General features: G+C 47.1%; 1 protein-coding gene across 1 annotated transcript in view; it reads left to right on the top strand.

Annotated features, from left to right (window-relative positions):
* Nucleotides 1-16,855, top strand: part of LOC124019958 (uncharacterized protein C7orf26-like) — a gene marked incomplete at its 3' end in the record, with an annotated part of 27,724 nt that extends 10,869 nt beyond the window's left edge. Inside the window, exons 6-8 of the mRNA XM_046335402.1 lie at nt 622-790; nt 7,060-7,337; nt 16,630-16,855. Of these exons, the coding sequence (XP_046191358.1) occupies nt 622-790; nt 7,060-7,337; nt 16,630-16,855 (673 nt within the window). The remainder of the gene's footprint in view (nt 1-621; nt 791-7,059; nt 7,338-16,629) is intronic.
* Nucleotides 16,856-17,704: the final 849 nt, after the last annotated feature.

Here is a 17,704-nt window from a genome sequence, read left to right as displayed (position 1 = left end):
GTGGACAGGTCTATGTAGTGATTTAGGTATAGGTTATCAATAACACACCTTCACTTACCGTGGACAGGACAGGTCTATGGAGTGATTTAGGTATAGGTTATCAATAACACACACCTTCACTTACCGTGGACAGGTCTATGGAGTGATTTAGGTTATCAATAACACACACCTTCACTTACCGAGGACAGGACAGGTCTATGGAGTGATTTAGGTATAGGTTATCAATAACACACACCTTCACTTACCGTGGACAGATCTATGGAGTGATTTAGGTATAGGTTATCAATAACACACACCTTCTACTATAGAAGACTAGTCAGAGTGTGTGTGTGTGTGTGTTCCAGAGGTCCCATCCTGTCTACTGTAGAAGACTAGTCAGAGTGTGTGTGTGTGTGTGTTCCAGAGGTCCCATCCTGTCTACTGTAGAAGACTAGTCAGAGTGTGTGTGTGTTCCAGCGGTCCCATCCTGTCTACTGTAGAAGACTAGTCAGAGTGTGTGTGTGTGTTCCAGAGGTCCCATCCTGTCTACTGTAGAAGACTAGTCAGAGTGTGTGTGTGTGTTCCAGCGGTCCCATCCTGTCTACTGTAGAAGACTAGTCAGAGTGTGTGTGTGTGTTCCAGAGGTCCCATCCTGGCTACTGTAGAAGACTAGTCAGAGTGTTGGTGGATGACTATTGTTCGCTACTTCCTGGTTCCATGGTTCCAACCCTCAACAACCTCAGCTGTTCCTGTCCTCCATTCTGCTGCCAGTTCATCACTGCTGTTACCACCCTGTACGACCTCTCTACAGGTACACACTGCTGTTACCACCCTGTATGACCTCTCTACAGGTACACACTGCTGTTACCACCCTGTATGACCTCTCTACAGGTACACACTGCTGTTACCACCCTGTATAACCTCTCTACAGGTACACACTGCTGTTACCACCCTGTATGACCTCTCTACAGGTACACACTGCTGTTACCACCCTGTATGACCTCTCTACAGGTACACACTGCTGTTACCACCCTGTATAACCTCTCTACAGGTACACACTGCTGTTACCACCCTGTATGACCTCTCTACAGGTACACACTGCAGTTACCACCCTGTATAACCTCTCTACAGGTACACACTGCTGTTACCACCCTGTATAACCTCTCTACAGGTACACACTGTTACCACCCTGTATAACCTCTCTACAGGTACACACTGCTGTTACCACCCTGTATAACCTCTCTACAGGTACACACTGCTGTTACCACCCTGTATAACCTCTCTACAGGTACACACTGCTGTTACCACCCTGTATAACCTCTCTACAGGTACACACTGCTGTTACCACCCTGTATGACCTCTCTACAGGTACACACTGTTACCACCCTGTATAACCTCTCTACAGGTACACACTGCTGTTACCACCCTGTATAACCTCTCTACAGGTACACACTGCTGTTACCACCCTGTATAACCTCTCTACAGGTACACACTGCTGTTACCACCCTGTATGACCTCTCTACAGGTACACACTGTTACCAACCTGTATAACCTCTCTACAGGTACACACTGCTGTTACCAACCTGTATAACCTCTCTACAGGTACACACTGCTGTTACCACCCTGTATGACCTCTCTACAGGTACACACTGCTGTTACCACCCTGTATAACCTCTCTACAGGTACACACTGTTACCACCCTGTATAACCTCTCTACAGGTACACACTGCTGTTACCACCCTGTATAACCTCTCTACAGGTACACACTGCTGTTACCACCCTGTATAACCTCTCTACAGGTACACACTGTTACCAACCTGTATAACCTCTCTACAGGTACACACTGCTGTTACCACCCTGTATAACCTCTCTACAGGTACACACTGCTGTTACCACCCTGTATAACCTCTCTACAGGTACACACTGCTGTTACCACCCTGTATAACCTCTCTACAGGTACACACTGTTACCACCCTGTATGACCTCTCTACAGGTACACACTGCTGTTACCACCCTGTATAACCTCTCTACAGGTACACACTGCTGTTACCACCCTGTATAACCTCTCTACAGGTACACACTGTTACCACCCTGTATGACCTCTCTACAGGTACACACTGCTGTTACCACCCTGTATAACCTCTCTACAGGTACACACTGCTGTTACCACCCTGTATAACCTCTCTACAGGTACACACTGTTACCACCCTGTATGACCTCTCTACAGGTACACACTGCTGTTACCAACCTGTATAACCTCTCTACAGGTACACACTGTTACCACCCTGTATAACCTCTCTACAGGTACACACTGCAGTTACCACCCTGTATAACCTCTCTACAGGTACACACTGTTACCACCCTGTATAACCTCTCTACAGGTACACACTGTTACCACCCTGTATAACCTGTATAATCTTGGTGTGTGTTTGGTGTGTATAGAGGAGTTGACTCCCCCTGTACTGCTGTTACTAGGCTATATCAGGTCAACATCTCTAAATATATCTTGGTGTGTATAGAGGAGTTGACTCCCCCTGTACAGCTGTTACTAGGCTATATTAGGTCAACATCTCTAAATATATCTTGGTGTGTATAGAGGAGTTGACTCCCCCTGTACAGCTGTTACTAGGCTATATCAGGTCAACATCTCTAAATATATCTTGGTGTGTATAGAGGAGTTGACTCCCCTGTACAGCTGTTACTAGGCTATATCAGGTCAACATCTCTAAATATATCTTGGTGTGTATAGAGGAGTTGACTCCCCCTGTACAGCTGTTACTAGGCTATATCAGGTCAACATCTCTAAATATATCTTGGTGTGTATAGAGGAGTTGACTCCCCTGTACAGCTGTTACTAGGCTATATCAGGTCAACATCTCTAAATATATCTTGGTGTGTATAGAGGAGTTGACTCCCCCTGTACAGCTGTTACTAGGCTATATCAGGTCAACATCTCTAAATATATCTTGGTGTGTATAGAGGAGTTGACTCCCCTGTACAGCTGTTACTAGGCTATATCAGGTCAACATCTCTAAATATATCTTGGTGTGTATAGAGGACCCCTGTACAGCTGTTACTAGGCTATATCAGGTCAACATCTCTAAATATATCTTGGTGTGTATAGAGGAGTTGACTCCCCTGTACAGCTGTTACTAGGCTATATCAGGTCAACATCTCTAAATATATCTTGGTGTGTATAGAGGAGTTGACTCCCCTGTACAGCTGTTACTAGGCTATATCAGGTCAACATCTCTAAATATATCTTGGTGTGTATAGAGGAGTTGACTCCCCTGTACAGCTGTTACTAGGCTATATTAGGTCAACATCTCTAAATATATCTTGGTGTGTATAGAGGAGTTGACTCCCCCTGTACAGCTGTTACTAGGCTATATCAGGTCAACATCTCTAAATATATCTTGGTGTGTATAGAGGAGTTGACTCCCCCTGTACAGCTGTTACTAGGCTATATCAGGTCAACATCTCTAAATATATCTTGGTGTGTATAGAGGAGTTGACTCCCCTGTACAGCTGTTACTAGGCTATATCAGGTCAACATCTCTAAATATATCTTGGTGTGTATAGAGGAGTTGACTCCCCCTGTACTGCTGTTACTAGGCTATATCAGGTCAACATCTCTAAATATATCTTGGTGTGTATAGAGGAGTTGACTCCCCCTGTACAGCTGTTACTAGGCTATATCAGGTCAACATCTCTAAATATATCTTGGTGTGTATAGAGGAGTTGACTCCCCCTGTACAGCTGTTACTAGGCTATATCAGGTCAACATCTCTAAATATATCTTGGTGTGTATAGAGGAGTTGACTCCCCTGTACAGCTGTTACTAGGCTATATCAGGTCAACATCTCTAAATATATCTTGGTGTGTATAGAGGAGTTGACTCCCCTGTACAGCTGTTACTAGGCTATATCAGGTCAACATCTCTAAATATATCTTGGTGTGTATAGAGGAGTTGACTCCCCCTGTACAGCTGTTACTAGGCTATATCAGGTCAACATCTCTAAATATATCTTGGTGTGTATAGAGGAGTTGACTCCCCCTGTACAGCTGTTACTAGGCTATATCAGGTCAACATCTCTAAATATATCTTGGTGTGTATAGAGGAGTTGACTCCTCCTGTACAGCTGTTACTAGGCTATATCAGGTCAACATCTCTAAATATATCTTGGTGTGTATAGAGGAGTTGACTCCCCCTGTACAGCTGTTACTAGGCTATATCAGGTCAACATCTCTAAATATATCTTGGTGTGTATAGAGGAGTTGACTCCCCCTGTACAGCTGTTACTAGGCTATATTAGGTCAACATCTCTAAATATATCTTGGTGTGTATAGAGGACCCCCTGTACAGCTGTTACTAGGCTATATCAGGTCAACATCTCTAAATATATCTTGGTGTGTATAGAGGAGTTGACTCCCCTGTACAGCTGTTACTAGGCTATATTAGGTCAACATCTCTAAATATATCTTGGTGTGTATAGAGGAGTTGACTCCCCTGTACAGCTGTTACTAGGCTATATCAGGTCAACATCTCTAAATATATCTTGGTGTGTATAGAGGAGTTGACTCCCCCTGTACAGCTGTTACTAGGCTATATCAGGTCAACATCTCTAAATATATCTTGGTGTGTATAGAGGAGTTGACTCCCCTGTACAGCTGTTACTAGGCTATATCAGGTCAACATCTCTAAATATATCTTGGTGTGTATAGAGGAGTTGACTCCCCTGTACAGCTGTTACTAGGCTATATCAGGTCAACATCTCTAAATATATCTTGGTGTGTATAGAGGAGTTGACTCCCCCTGTTACTAGGCTATATCAGGTCAACATCTCTAAATATATCTTGGTGTGTATAGAGGAGTTGACTCCCCCTGTACAGCTGTTACTAGGCTATATTAGGTCAACATCTCTAAATATATCTTGGTGTGTATAGAGGAGTTGACTCCCCCTGTTACTAGGCTATATCAGGTCAACATCTCTAAATATATCTTGGTGTGTATAGAGGAGTTGACTCCCCTGTACAGCTGTTACTAGGCTATATTAGGTCAACATCTCTAAATATATCTTGGTGTGTATAGAGGAGTTGACTCCCCTGTACTGCTGTTACTAGGCTATATCAGGTCAACATCTCTAAATATATCTTGGTGTGTATAGAGGAGTTGACTCCCCTGTACAGCTGTTACTAGGCTATATCAGGTCAACATCTCTAAATATATCTTGGTGTGTATAGAGGAGTTGACTCCCCCTGTACAGCTGTTACTAGGCTATATCAGGTCAACATCTCTAAATATATCTTGGTGTGTATAGAGGAGTTGACTCCCCCTGTACAGCTGTTACTAGGCTATATCAGGTCAACATCTCTAAATATATCTTGGTGTGTATAGAGGAGTTGACTCCCCCTGTACAGCTGTTACTAGGCTATATCAGGTCAACATCTCTAAATATATCTTGGTGTGTATAGAGGAGTTGACTCCCCTGTACAGCTGTTACTAGGCTATATCAGGTCAACATCTCTAAATATATCTTGGTGTGTATAGAGGAGTTGACTCCCCTGTACAGCTGTTACTAGGCTATATCAGGTCAACATCTCTAAATATATCTTGGTGTGTATAGAGGAGTTGACTCCCCTGTACAGCTGTTACTAGGCTATATCAGGTCAACATCTCTAAATATATCTTGGTGTGTATAGAGGAGTTGACTCCCCCTGTACAGCTGTTACTAGGCTATATCAGGTCAACATCTCTAAATATATCTTGGTGTGTATAGAGGAGTTGACTCCCCTGTACAGCTGTTACTAGGCTATATCAGGTCAACATCTCTAAATATATCTTGGTGTGTATAGAGGAGTTGACTCCCCCTGTACAGCTGTTACTAGGCTATATCAGGTCAACATCTCTAAATATATCTTGGTGTGTATAGAGGACCCCCTGTACTGCTGTTACTAGGCTATATCAGGTCAACATCTCTAAATATATCTTGGTGTGTATAGAGGAGTTGACTCCCCCTGTACAGCTGTTACTAGGCTATATTAGGTCAACATCTCTAAATATATCTTGGTGTGTATAGAGGACCCCCTGTACAGCTGTTACTAGGCTATATCAGGTCAACATCTCTAAATATATCTTGGTGTGTATAGAGGAGTTGACTCCCCCTGTACAGCTGTTACTAGGCTATATCAGGTCAACATCTCTAAATATATCTTGGTGTGTATAGAGGAGTTGACTCCCCCTGTACAGCTGTTACTAGGCTATATCAGGTCAACATCTCTAAATATATCTTGGTGTGTATAGAGGAGTTGACTCCCCTGTACAGCTGTTACTAGGCTATATCAGGTCAACATCTCTAAATATATCTTGGTGTGTATAGAGGAGTTGACTCCCCTGTACAGCTGTTACTAGGCTATATCAGGTCAACATCTCTAAATATATCTTGGTGTGTATAGAGGAGTTGACTCCCCCTGTACAGCTGTTACTAGGCTATATCAGGTCAACATCTCTAAATATATCTTGGTGTGTATAGAGGAGTTGACTCCCCCTGTACAGCTGTTACTAGGCTATATCAGGTCAACATCTCTAAATATATCTTGGTGTGTATAGAGGAGTTGACTCCCCTGTACAGCTGTTACTAGGCTATATCAGGTCAACATCTCTAAATATATCTTGGTGTGTATAGAGGAGTTGACTCCCCCTGTACAGCTGTTACTAGGCTATATCAGGTCAACATCTCTAAATATATCTTGGTGTGTATAGAGGAGTTGACTCCCCCTGTACAGCTGTTACTAGGCTATATCAGGTCAACATCTCTAAATATATCTTGGTGTGTATAGAGGAGTTGACTCCCCTGTACTGCTGTTACTAGGCTATATCAGGTCAACATCTCTAAATATATCTTGGTGTGTATAGAGGAGTTGACTCCCCTGTACAGCTGTTACTAGGCTATATCAGGTCAACATCTCTAAATATATCTTGGTGTGTATAGAGGAGTTGACTCCTCCTGTACAGCTGTTACTAGGCTATATCAGGTCAACATCTCTAAATATATCTTGGTGTGTGTTTGGTGTGTATAGAGGAGTTGACTCCTCCTGTACAGCTGTTACAGATGGTGGTGTCCTGGATCCAAGACCAACCTCGATTGGTCCTCATCACTCTGCTGAACACGCCCCCCTCCTCCAGCCAGCCAATCGGCTCCCTGGACCTCACACCGCTGGCTGGGCTGGTGCGCTGGTGTGTCAAAGCCCCATTGGCTTACAGAAGAGACGGGAAGCAGGACTTGGCCAATGGGACGACAGAGACTGAGCTGGAGGCAGGGCCTCTCTTCTCTGAGCTACATCTCAGTGTCCTGCAGGTTTGTCCATTATCAATGTCCAGTCTCAATGTCCAGTCTCATTGTCCAGTCTCAATGTCCAGTCTCATTGTCCAGTCTCAATGTCCAGTCTCAATGTCCAGTCTCAATGTCCAGTCTCAATGTCCATTATCAATGTCCATTATCAATGTCCAGTCTCAATGTCCAGTCTCTATGTCCAGACTCAATGTCCAGTCTCAATGTCCAGTCTCAATGTCCAGTCTCAATGTCCAGTCTCAATGTCCAGTCTCAATGTCCATTATCAATGTCCAGTCTCAATGTCCAGTCTCAATGTCCCAATGTCCAGTCTCAATGTCCAGTCTCAATGTCCAGTCTCAATGTCCAGTCTCAATGTCCAGTCTCAATGTCCAGTCTCAATGTCCAGTCTCAATGTCCAGTCTCAATGTCTCAAACCTGACTTTTGGGACATTTGTGTCATGAGGGATTACAAACCTCCAGACAGTGAGACAGACCATCATAGCAGCAGAACCTCCAGACAGTGAGACAGACCATCATAGCAGCAGAACCTCCAGACAGTGAGACAGACCATCATAGCAGCAGAACCTCCAGACATACCATCATAGCAGCAGAACCTCCAGACAGTGAGACAGACCATCATAGCAGCAGAACCTCCAGACAGTGAGACAGACCATCATAGCAGCAGAACCTCCAGACAGTGAGACAGACCATCATAGCAGCAGAACCTCCAGACAGTGAGACAGACCATCATAGCAGCAGAACCTCCAGACAGTGAGACAGACCATCATAGGAGCAGAACCTCCAGACAGTGAGACAGACCATCATAGGAGCAGAACCTCCAGACAGACCATCATAGCAGCAGAACCTCCAGACAGACCATCATAGCAGCAGAAACTCCAGACAGTGAGACAGACCATCATAGTAGCAGAACCTCCAGACAGTGAGACAGACCATCATAGGAGCAGAACCTCCAGACAGTGAGACAGACCATCATAGCAGCAGAACCTCCAGACAGACCATCATAGCAGCAGAACCTCCAGACAGTGAGACAGACCATCATAGCAGCAGAACCTCCAGACAGTGAGACAGACCATCATAGCAGCAGAACCTCCAGACAGACCATCATAGCAGCAGAACCTCCAGACAGTGAGACAGACCATCATAGCAGCAGAACCTCCAGACAGACCATCATAGCAGCAGAACCTCCAGACAGTGAGACAGACCATCATAGCAGCAGAACCTCCAGACAGTGAGACAGACCATCATAGCAGCAGAACCTCCAGACAGTGAGACAGACCATCATAGCAGCAGAACCTCCAGACAGAGAGACAGACCATCATAGCAGCAGAACCTCCAGACAGTGAGACAGACCATCATAGCAGCAGAACCTCCAGACAGACCATCATAGCAGCAGAACCTCCAGACAGTGAGACAGACCATCATAGCAACAGAACCTCCAGACAGACCATCATAGCAGCAGAAACTCCAGACAGTGAGACAGACCATCATAGCAGCAGAACCTCCAGACAGACCATCATAGCAGCAGAACCTCCAGACAGTGAGACAGACCATCATAGCAGCAGAACCTCCAGACAGTGAGACAGACCATCATAGCAGCAGAACCTCCAGACAGTGAGACAGACCATCATAGCAGCAGAACCTCCAGACAGACCATCATAGCAGCAGAACCTCCAGACAGTGAGACAGACCATCATAGCAGCAGAACCTCCAGACAGTGAGACAGACCATCATAGCAGCAGAACCTCCAGACAGTGAGACAGACCATCATAGCAGCAGAACCTCCAGACAGTGAGACAGACCATCATAGCAGCAGAACCTCCAGACAGACCATCATAGCAGCAGAACCTCCAGACAGACCATCATAGCAGCAGAACCTCCAGACAGTGAGACAGACCATCATAGCAGCAGAACCTCAGACAGACAGACCATCATAGCAGCAGAACCTCCAGACAGTGAGACAGACCATCATAGCAGCAGAACCTCCAGACAGTGAGACAGACCATCATAGCAGCAGAACCTCCAGACAGTGAGACAGACCATCATAGCAGCAGAACCTCCAGACAGTGAGACAGACCATCATAGCAGCAGAACCTCCAGACAGTGAGACAGACCATCATAGCAGCAGAACCTCCAGACAGTGAGACAGACCATCATAGCAGCAGAACCTCCAGACAGTGAGACAGACCATCATAGCAGCAGAACCTCCAGACAGACCATCATAGCAGCAGAACCTCCAGACAGACCATCATAGCAGCAGAACCTCCAGACAGACCATCATAGTAGCAGAACCTCCAGACAGTGAGACAGACCATCATAGCAGCAGAACCTCCAGACAGTGAGACAGACCATCATAGCAGCAGAACCTCCAGACAGTGAGACAGACCATCATAGCAGCAGAACCTCCAGACAGACCATCATAGCAGCAGAACCTCCAGACAGTGAGACAGACCATCATAGCAGCAGAACCTCCAGACAGTGAGACAGACCATCATAGCAGCAGAACCTCCAGACAGTGAGACAGACCATCATAGCAGCAGAACCTCCAGACAGACCATCATAGTAGCAGAACCTCCAGACAGACCATCATAGCAGCAGAACCTCCAGACAGTGAGACAGACCATCATAGCAGCAGAACCTCCAGACAGACCATCATAGCAGCAGAACCTCCAGACAGTGAGACAGACCATCATAGCAGCAGAACCTCCAGACAGACCATCATAGCAGCAGAACCTCCAGACAGACCATCATAGCAGCAGAACCTCCAGACAGACCATCATAGCAGCAGAACCTCCAGACAGTGAGACAGACCATCATAGGAGCAGAACCTCCAGACAGTGAGACAGACCATCATAGCAGCAGAACCTCCAGACAGACCATCATAGTAGCATTTACATTTAAGTCATTTAGCAGACGCTCTTATCCAGAGCGACTTACAAATTGGTGCATTCACCTTATGACATCCAGTAGAACAGTCACTTTACAATAGTGCATCTAAATCTTAAAGGGGGGGGGGTGAGAAGGATTACTTATCCTATTCTAGGTATTCCTTAAAGAGGCGGGGTTTCAGGTGTCGTGACTCCGCTGTCCTGGCGTCGTGAGGGAGTTTGTTCCAACATTGGGGGGCCAGAGCAGCGAACAGTTTTGACTGGGCTGAGCGGGAACTGTACTTCCTCAGTGGTAGGGAGGCGAGCAGGCCAGAGGTGGATGAACGCAGTGCCCTTGTTTGGGTGTAGCGCCTGATCAGAGCCTGGAGGTACTGCGGTGCCGTTCCCCTCACAGCTCCGTAGGCAAGCACCATGGTCTTGTAGCGGATGCGAGCTTCAACTGGAAGCCAGTGGAGAGAGCGGAGGAGCGGGGTGACGTGAGAGAACTTGGGAAGGTTGAACACCAGACGGGCTGCGGCGTTCTGGATGAGTTGTAGGGGTTTAATGGCGCAGGCAGGGAGCCCAGCCAACAGCGAGTTGCAGTAATCCAGACGGGAGATGACAAGTGCCTGGATTAGGACCTGCGCCGCTTCCTGTGTGAGGCAGGGTCGTACTCTGCGGATGTTGTAGAGCATGAACCTACAGGAACGGGCCACCGCCTTGATGTTAGTTGAGAACGACAGGTTGTTGTCCAGGATCACGCCAAGGTTCTTAGCGCTCTGGGAGGAGGACACAATGGAGTTGTCAACCGTGATGGCGAGATCATGGAACGGGTAGTCCTTCCCCGGGCGGAAGAGCAGCTCCGTCTTGCCGAGATTCAGCTTGAGGTGGTGATCCGTCATCCACACTGATATGTCTGCCAGACATGCAGAGATGCGATTCGCCACCTGGTCATCAGAAGGGGAAAGGAGAAGATTAATTGTGTGTCGTCTGCATAGCAATGATAGGAGAGACCATGTGAGGTTATGACGGAGCCAAGTGACTTGGTGTATAGCGAGAATAGGAGAGGGCCTAGAACAGAGCCCTGGGGGACACCAGTGGTGAGAGCGCGTGGTGAGGAGACAGATTCTCGCCACGCCACCTGGTAGGAGCGACCTGTCAGTTAGGACGTAATACAAGCGTGGGCCGCGCCGGAGATGCCCAACTCGGAGAGGGTGGAGAGGAGGATCTGATAGTTCACAGTATCGAAGGCAGCCGATAGGTCTAGAAGGATGAGAGCAGAGGAGAGAGAGTTAGCTTTAGCAGTGCGGAGCGCCTCCGTGATACAGAGAAGAGCAGTCTCAGTTGAATGACTAGTCTTGAAACCTGACTGATTTGGATCAAGAAGGTCATTCTGAGAGAGATAACGGGAGAGCTGGCCAAGGACGGCACGTTCAAGAGTTTTGGAGAGAAAAGAAAGAAGGGATACTGGTCTGTAGTTGTTGACATCGGAGGGATCGAGTGTAGGTTTTTTCAGAAGGGGTGCAACTCTCGCTCTCTTGAAGACGGAAGGGACGTAGCCAGCGGTCAGGGATGAGTTGATGAGCGTGGTGAGGTAAGGGAGAAGGTCTCCGGAAATGGTCTGGAGAAGAGAGGAGGAGATAGGGTCAAGCGGGCAGGTTGTTGGGCGGCCGGCCGTCACAAGACGCGAGATTTCATCTGGAGAGAGAGGGGAGAAAGAGGTCAGAGCACAGGGTAGGGCAGTGTGAGCAGAACCAGCGGTGTCGTTTGACTTAGCAAACGAGGATCGGATGTCGTCGACCTTCTTTTCAAAATGGTTGATGAAGTCCTCTGCAGAGGGAGGAGGTGGGGGAGGGGGAGGAGGATTCAGGAGGGAGGAGAAGGTGGCAAAGAGCTTCCTAGGGTTAGAGGCAGATGCTTGGAATTTAGAGTGGTAGAAAGTGGCTTTAGCAGCAGAGACCGAAGAGGAAAATGTAGAGAGGAGGGAGTGAAAGGATGCCAGGTCTGCAGGGAGGCGAGTTTTCCTCCATTTCCGCTTGGCTGCCCGGAGCCCTGTTCTGTGAGCTCGCAATGAGTCGTCGAGCCACGGAGCGGGAGGGGAGGACCGAGCCGGCCTGGAGGATAGGGGGCATAGAGAGTCAAAGGATGCAGAAAGGGAGGAGAGGTGGGTTGAGGAGGCAGAATCAGGAGATAGGTTGGAGAAGGTTTGAGCAGAGGGAAGAGATGATAGGATGGAAGAGGAGAGAGTAGCGGGGAGAGAGAGCGAAGGTTGGGACGGCGCGATACCATCCGAGTAGGGGCAGTGTGGGAAGTGTTGGATGAGAGCGAGAGGGAAAAGGATTCAAGGCAGTGGTCGGAGACTTGGAGGGGAGTTGCAATGAGGTTAGTGGAAGAACAGCATCTAGTAAAGATGAGGTCGAGCGTATTGCCTGCCTTGTGAGTAGGGGGGAAGGTGAGAGGGTGAGGTCAAAAGAGGAGAGGAGTGGAAAGAAGGAGGCAGAGAGGAATGAGTCAAAGGTAGACGGGGGAGGTTAAAGTCGCCCAGAACTGTGAGAGGTGAGCCGTCCTTAGGAAAGGAGCTTATCAAGGCATCAAGCTCATTGATGAACTCTCCGAGGGAACCTGGAGGGCGATAAATGATAAGGATGTTAAGCTTGAAAGGGCTGGTAACTGTGACAGCATGGAATTCAAAGGAGGCGATAGACAGATGGGTAAGGGGAGAAGGAGAGAATGACCACTTGGGAGAGATGAGGATCCCGGTGCCACCACCCCGCTGACCAGAAGCTCTCGGGGTGTGCGAGAACACGTGGGCGGACGAAGAGAGAGCAGCAGGAGTAGCAGTGTTATCTGTGGTGATCCATGTTTCCGTCAGTGCCAAGAAGTTGAGGGACTGGAGGGAGGCATAGGCTGAGATGAACTCTGCCTTGTTGGCTGCAGATCGGCAGTTCCAGAGGCTACCGGAGACCTGGAACTCCACGTGGGTCGTGCGCGCTGGGACCACCAGATTAGGGTGGCCGCGGCCACGCGGTGTGGAGCGTTTGTATGTTCTGTGCAGAGAGGAGAGAACAGGGATAGACAGACACATAGTTGACAGGCTACAGAAGAGGCTACGCTAATGCAAAGGAGATTGGAAGGACAAGTGGACTACACGTCTCGAATGTTCAGAAAGTTAAGCTACGTAGCAAGAATCTTATTGACTAAAATGATTAAAATGATACAGTACTGATGAAGTAGGCTAGCTGGCAGTGGCTGCGTTGTTGACTTTGTAGGCTAGCTGGCAGTGGCTGCGTTGTTGACACTACACTAATCAAGTCGTTCCGTTGAGTGTAATAGTTTCTACAGTGCTGCTATTCGGGGGCTAGCTGGCTAGCTAGCAGTGTTGATTACGTTACGTTGCGTTAAAAGAACGACAATAGCTGGCTAGCTAACCTAGAAAATCGCTCTAGACTACACAATTATCTTTGATACAAAGATGGCTATGTAGCTAGCTATGTAGCTAGCTACGATCAAACAAATCAAACCGTTGTACTGTAATGAAATGAAATGAAAATGTGATACTACCTGTGGAGCGAAGCGGAATGCGTCCGGGTTGTTGAGTGCGAAGTTCTATTCGGTAGACGTTGGCTAGCTGTTGGCTAGCTAGCAGTGTCTCCTACGTTAAGGATGACAAATAGCTGGCTAGCTAACCTCGGTAAATTAAGATAATCACTCTAAGACTACACACTCTAAACTACACAATTATCTTGAATACGAAGACAGCAAAGACAACTATGTAGCTAGCTAACACTACACTAATCAAGTCGTTCAGTTGAGTGTAATAGTTTCTACAGTGCTGCTATTCGGTAGACGGTGGACGTTAGCTAGCTGGCTAGCTGCTGGGCAGATAGCAGTGTAGACTACGTTAGGACGACGAAATACGATAATTACGCAATTATCTTTGATACAAAGACGGCTATGTAGCTAGCTAAGAAGAAATTGCTAAGATTAGACAAATCAAACCGTTGTACTATAATGAAATGTAATGAAAAAGTTATACTACCTGCGGACCGAAGTGCAGATGCGACCGCTCGCTCCAACCCGGAAGTGACCACTCCAGTCTGCTACTAACCAGGTTTCCATCTAATCTTACTGTATTTGATAGAGATCACTCCAGTCTGCTACTAACCAGGTTTCCATCTAATCTTACTGTATTTGATAGAGATCACTCCAGTCTGCTACTAACCAGGTTTCCATCTAATCTTACTGTATTTGATAGAGATCACTCCAGTCTGCTACTAACCAGGTTTCCATCTAATCTTACTGTATTTGATAGAGACCACTCCAGTCTGCTACTAACCAGGTTTCCATCTAATCTTACTGTATTTGATAGAGATCACTCCAGTCTGCTACTAACCAGGTTTCCATCTAATTTTACTGTATTTGATAGAGATCACTCCAGTCTGCTACTAACCAGGTTTCCATCTAATCTTACTGTATTTGATAGAGATCACTCCAGTCTGCTACTAACCAGGTTTCCATCTAATCTTACTGTATTTGATAGAGATCACTCCAGTCTGCTACTGACCAGGTTTCCATCTAATCTTACTGTATTTGATAGAGATCACTCCAGTCTGCTACTAACCAGGTTTCCATCTAATCTTACTGTATTTGATAGAGACCACTCCAGTCTGTGTCAATTTGAAGGAAACTCGATGAAAGCCTAGCTACTGTTTTGGGCCAAATCTGTCTCCAACTAGATGGAAGCCTAGCTACTGTTTTGGGTGTCTCCAACTAGATGGAAGCCTAGCTACTGTTTTGGGTGTCTCCAACTAGATGGAAGCCTAGCTACTGTTTTGGGTGTCTCCAACTAGATGGAAGCCTAGCTACTGTTTTGGGTGTCTCCAACTAGATGGAAGCCTAGCTACTGTTTTGGGTGTCTCCAACTAGATGGAAGCCTAGCTACTGTTTTGGTCTAAATCTGTCTCCAACTAGATGGAAGCCTAGCTACTGTTTTGGGTGTCTCCAACTAGATGGAAGCCTAGCTACTGTTTTGGTCTAAATCTGTCTCCAACTAGATGGAAGCCTAGCTACTGTTTTGGGTGTCTCCAACTAGATGGAAGCCTAGCTACTGTTTTGGGCCAAATCTGTCTCCAACTAGATGGAAGCCTAGATGGAAGCTAGCTACTGTTTTGGGTGTCTCCAACTAGATGGAAGCCTAGCTACTGTTTTGGGTGTCTCCAACTAGATGGAAGCCTAGCTACTGTTTTGGGTGTCTCCAACTAGATGGAAGCCTAGCTACTGTTTTGGTCTAAATCTGTCTCCAACTAGATGGAAGCCTAGCTACTGTTTTGGGTGTCTCCAACTAGATGGAAGCCTAGCTACTGTTTTGGTCTAAATCTGTCTCCAACTAGATGGAAGCCTAGCTACTGTTTTGGGTGTCTCCAACTAGATGGAAGCCTAGCTACTGTTTTGGGTGTCTCCAACTAGATGGAAGCCTAGCTACTGTTTTGGGTGTCTCCAACTAGATGGAAGCCTAGCTACTGTTTTGGTCTAAATCTGTCTCCAACTAGATGGAAGCCTAGCTACTGTTTTGGGTGTCTCCAACTAGATGGAAGCCTAGCTACTGTTTTGGTCTAAATCTGTCTCCAACTAGATGGAAGCCTAGCTACTGTTTTGGTCTAAATCTGTCTCCAACTAGATGGAAGCCTAGCTACTGTTTTGGGTGTCTCCAACTAGATGGAAGCCTAGCTACTGTTTTGGGCCAATGAGAATTAAGGTGATGTGCACTTGCATCCCACTTGTCTAGATTCCAGAATTCTAAACCCATTGGCGAGTGGGTCCCGATGCCAGCTGTTTATTTTCTTTTAAACAATTTAAATGTAACCTTTATTCAACTAGGCAAGTCAGTTAAGAACAAATTCTTATTTACCGTGGAACCGCACCCCCTGTGGAACCGCAACCCTGTGGAACCGCACCCCTGTGGAACCGCACCCCGTGGAACCGCACCCCTGTGGAACCGCAACCCCCGTGGAACCGCAACCCCCGTGGAACCGCACCCCGTGGAACCGCACCCCCGTGGGACCGCACCCCCGTGGAACCGCAACCCCCGTGGAACCGCACCCCCCCGTGGAACCGCACCCCCCGTGGAACCGCACCCCCCCGTGGAACCGCACCCCCGTGGAACCGCACCCCCGTGGAACCTCAACCCCCCGTGGAACCTCAACCCCGTGGAACCGCACCCCCCCGTGGAACCGCAACCCTGTGGAACCGCAACCCCGTGGAACCGCACCCCAAAACTCTAACCTTGTTTTTCTTCAGCCATCTCTCAGAGGTCCTGGGTCAGGGTTAGGTCATGTTTAGAGGTCATCGACTCTTCCTCCCGGGAGTCCTGGGTCAGGGTTAGGTCATGTTTAGAGGTCAGAGGTGATGAACTCAACACTTATCTGTTCCAGGTGTTGCTGCTCCTCCCGGGCGTTCTGAGAGAGAAGGGGCTTCTGGGTCGCCTGGCGTTGCTGCAGCCCGACCAGCTGACTTCTCTGATCTCTGACCTCTCTGGTCTTCTGGAGGAGCTGAACCCTCTCCACTCGGATACACAAGCACACATCCAGCTCACTCTGGATAGGCTGGCCCAGGCCCTGCAGGTGTCCATGGCAGCAGGGGCGCTGCTCTGCTCTAGAGGTAGGGATGTCATATCCTGTGTCTTCTACAGTTGTGATGTCCTGTGTCGTCTACAGTCTTATCCTGTGTGTTCTACAGTCTTATCCTGTGTCTCCTACAGTTGTGATATCCTGTGTCTTCTACAGTCTTATCCTGTGTCTTCTACAGTTGTGATGTCCTGTGTCGTCTACAGTCTTATCCTGTGTCGTCTACAGTCTTATCCTGTGTGTTCTACAGTCTTATCCTGTGTCGTCTACAGTCTTATCCTGTGTGTTCTACAGTCTTATCCTGTGTCTTCTACAGTTGTCATATCCTGTGTCTTCTACAGTCTTATCCTGTGTCTTCTACAGTTGTAATATCCTGTGTCTTCTACAGTTGTGATATCCTGTGTCTTCTACAGTTGTCTTATCCTGTGTCTTCTACAGTCTTATCCTGTGTCTTCTACAGTTGTCATATCCTGTGTCTTCTACAGTTGTCATATCCTGTGTCTTCTACAGTTGTGATATCCTGTGTCTTCTACAGTTGTCATATCCTGTGTCTTCTATAGTTGTGATGTCCTGTGTCTTCTACAGTCTTATCCTGTGTCTTCTACAGTTGTCATATCCTGTGTCTTCTACAGTCTTATCCTGTGTCTTCTACAGTTGTGATATCCTGTGTCTTCTACAGTTGTCATATCCTGTGTCTTCTACAGTTGTGATATCCTGTGTCTTCTACAGTCTTATCCTGTGTCTTCTACAGTTGTCATATCCTGTGTCTTCTACAGTTGTGATGTCCTGTGTCTTCTACAGTTGTGATATCCTGTGTCTTCTACAGTTGTCATATCCTGTGTCTTCTACAGTTGTGATATCCTGTGTCTTCTACAGTTGTCAT

This window comes from Oncorhynchus gorbuscha, unplaced genomic scaffold (genome assembly GCF_021184085.1).
Source record: "Oncorhynchus gorbuscha isolate QuinsamMale2020 ecotype Even-year unplaced genomic scaffold, OgorEven_v1.0 Un_scaffold_743, whole genome shotgun sequence".
Lineage (NCBI taxonomy): Eukaryota > Metazoa > Chordata > Actinopteri > Salmoniformes > Salmonidae > Oncorhynchus > Oncorhynchus gorbuscha.
Note: the sequence above shows the minus strand (reverse complement) of the source record. Positions and strands in the feature narration are given on the sequence as shown.